This window comes from Sesamum indicum, linkage group LG4 (genome assembly GCF_000512975.1).
Source record: "Sesamum indicum cultivar Zhongzhi No. 13 linkage group LG4, S_indicum_v1.0, whole genome shotgun sequence".
Classification (NCBI taxonomy): domain Eukaryota; kingdom Viridiplantae; phylum Streptophyta; class Magnoliopsida; order Lamiales; family Pedaliaceae; genus Sesamum; species Sesamum indicum.
The window spans coordinates 6,928,751-6,929,389 of NC_026148.1; the positions used below are offsets into that span (position 1 = coordinate 6,928,751).

General features: G+C 34.9%; 1 protein-coding gene across 1 annotated transcript in view; it reads left to right on the forward strand.

Annotated features, from left to right (window-relative positions):
- LOC105160148 (dirigent protein 15-like) overlaps positions 244–639 on the forward strand; it is an 887-nt gene continuing 491 nt past the window's right edge. Inside the window, exon 1 of the mRNA XM_011077412.2 lies at positions 244–637. Within this exon, the coding sequence (XP_011075714.1) occupies positions 244–637 (394 nt within the window). The remainder of the gene's footprint in view (positions 638–639) is intronic.

Sequence of the window (639 nt, forward strand, 5' to 3'; positions counted from 1 at the left end):
GATTTCAGAAATATTTTTGAATTTTTGGAATTTTAAAAATATATATGGAATTTTTTAAAATTACAGAATTTCTTTTTAAAATTTGTAATTTTAAAAAGATTGTTTATATGTTCTATGTATTAAATTGATTGTCTATATGTTGTATGTTTTATGAATAAATTGGTTATAAGACAAAATTTTAATTATAGGAAAAAATAACCTTAAAAAAAAGCTTAAAAGAAACTGCTTGATAAAAGCAGAGAAATGGAGAAGGTTGTACTCGTGGCATGGATATTAGTACTTAGCGTATGGACTACACCGGTTCTCTCCAAATACTACTCCGAAAGCCGGCCGTATGAGTCAGTTCAGGAAAAGAGAACTCATCTTCGCTTCTACGTTCATGACATTCTAAGTGGAAACAAACCAAGTGCAGTGCAGATAGCTGGTCCGAACACCACTAAAAAAGAGGACGGGCCGACACCTTTTGGCTCCACATTCGCCATTAATGATCTACTCACGGAAGGGCCTGAGATAACCTCAAAAGTCATTGGCAATGCACGAGGAATATACGTCTCATCGAGCCAGGACAAGGACTTGACTTTGGTCTTGTATATTGATCTTGGTTTTACAAGTGGGAAGTTTAAAGGGAGTTCACTCAGT